The 1,729-nt window shown below is 45.2% G+C and overlaps 1 protein-coding gene across 1 annotated transcript; it reads left to right on the forward strand.

Annotated features, from left to right (window-relative positions):
• The first annotated feature begins 222 nt into the window (after window positions 1–222).
• LOC141269877 (histone H2A-like) lies at window positions 223–615 on the forward strand. Its single transcript, XM_073680451.1, has one exon. It carries the CDS (start codon window positions 223–225, stop codon window positions 613–615), a length of 393 nt encoding a protein of 130 aa, XP_073536552.1.
• The last annotated feature ends 1,114 nt before the right edge of the window (window positions 616–1,729 follow it).

Consider the following 1,729-nt stretch of genomic DNA (forward strand, 5'->3'; position numbering starts at 1 on the left):
GACTTTGATGTCATAAAACTAGCTAGGATATCCACCAATCAGAAAAGGGCTCCGCCCAGAATCTAATGGAACCCTATGAGTCATAGTGACTGTGATGTCATAAAGTTGAATGTATTTCCACCAATCAGAGAGCAGCAGTGAGCATAAATAGCAGCAGCCGCTGTTCCCCTCAGTTTGGCTTATTGTTTTGTCCAGTAACCATTCATTCTGTTCCTTGTGAACATGTCTCAAAAAGATCGTAGAAGAAAATGCAGAACCAGAGCCAGGAGCAGCAGAACATCCAGAGCTGGCCTGATGTTTCCAGTTGGCCGTATTCACCGCTACCTGAGGAAGGGGAATTTTGGCAAACGCGTCAGTGCCAATGCGTCAGTGTTCCTGGCCGCTGCCTTGCAGTTTATGACGAGGGAGATCCTGTTCATTGCTGGGTATGAAGCTCTGTCCCAGAACCGTCTCCGCATTCAACCTCATGACCTACAGAAGGCAATGCATGCAGATGTGGAGCTTGATAAACTGCTGAAAAATGTCATCCTACCACAGGGAGGCGCTGTGTGCTTTGCTCCACTCAGTGTTGTGTACACCGCTTTAGTCGAGATCTTTCCACTCGAAGACCCCTAAGACTCTCTTATTGAATCATCGGCCCTCAAGATCCATCACATCTTTGAAAAAGAGCAAACAAACCTTTTATTTAAACTAGATGATGTTACTTCACCTCAAGCCATGAGGAAGCGTCATGATGTACATATGTTATGTGTTGTTAGCTTTTACTTAATATCCTATATATACAAAAATAAAGATTAATTGTTTTACGCAGTGAGTCCAGCAGTTTCATCCTCTTACTGAAACACCACGTATGTTACACTTGGCACGTACATAGAAACGATGGCGCCCTATAGCAGAAGTTCTAATTACCCCTCCCCCTCTCAAAAAAAAAAAAAAATTGCCGGGATAACAGAAAAGCAGATCTCACAACTTTTCAGCCTTTACATCGTAATTTTCCTCCCTCTGAAGTACTAGATTTCTCTTTCATTGCCCTCATAAGGTATGATACCAACAAAAGTGCCCCCCAAACACAGTATGATACCCCCATGGTGAATTCCTCCACATTAGCCTCTACATACACAGTATGATAACCCTACTGTACCCCACCTCAACTCCCAATGCAAAGTATGGTGACCCCAATAGTGTATGATCCCCCACACAGCCCTCCATGCAGTATAATGTGCCTACATACAGTATAATGGCCCCACACTGTATAGTAGCACGCCCTATACCTCCAAACAGTATGCTGGACCCCACACAAACCTTCACACTGTATAATTTCTTGCATACAGTATAATGCACCCCTCCATGGTCTTCCATACAATATAATGCGCCCTCCTGGCTCCTGTATACAGTATATTGCTCCCCCCATGGTCCTGTATACAGTATATTGCTCCCCCCCATGGACCAGTATACATTATAATGCACCCCCCATGGTCCTGTATACAGTATAATGCTCCCCTTCATGCTCCTGTATACAGTATAATGCGCCCCCCCATGGTCATGTATACAGTATAATGCCCCCTTCATGGTCCTGCATACAATATAATGCTCCCCTTCATATTCCTTTATACAGTATATTGCTCCCCTTCATGGTTTCTGTGCAGTATAATGTACCCCCTCATGGTGGTGTGACGCGCCCCCTGGGCCAGTGTTCTTTGGGGGATACCCGGAGCCGGATCAGATGGGG

The sequence above is a fragment of the Phyllobates terribilis genome, unplaced genomic scaffold (assembly GCF_046119375.1).
Source record: "Phyllobates terribilis strain yellow unplaced genomic scaffold, ASM4611937v1 Scaffold_1__5_contigs__length_1240528914, whole genome shotgun sequence".
Taxonomy (NCBI): Eukaryota; Metazoa; Chordata; class Amphibia; order Anura; family Dendrobatidae; genus Phyllobates; species Phyllobates terribilis.

What these genes read in the sequence shown, in the direction of transcription:
- LOC141269877 (XM_073680451.1), top strand. Translation starts at nt 223, where the DNA reads ATGTCTCAAAAAGATCGTAGAAGAAAATGCAGAACCAGAGCCAGGAGC.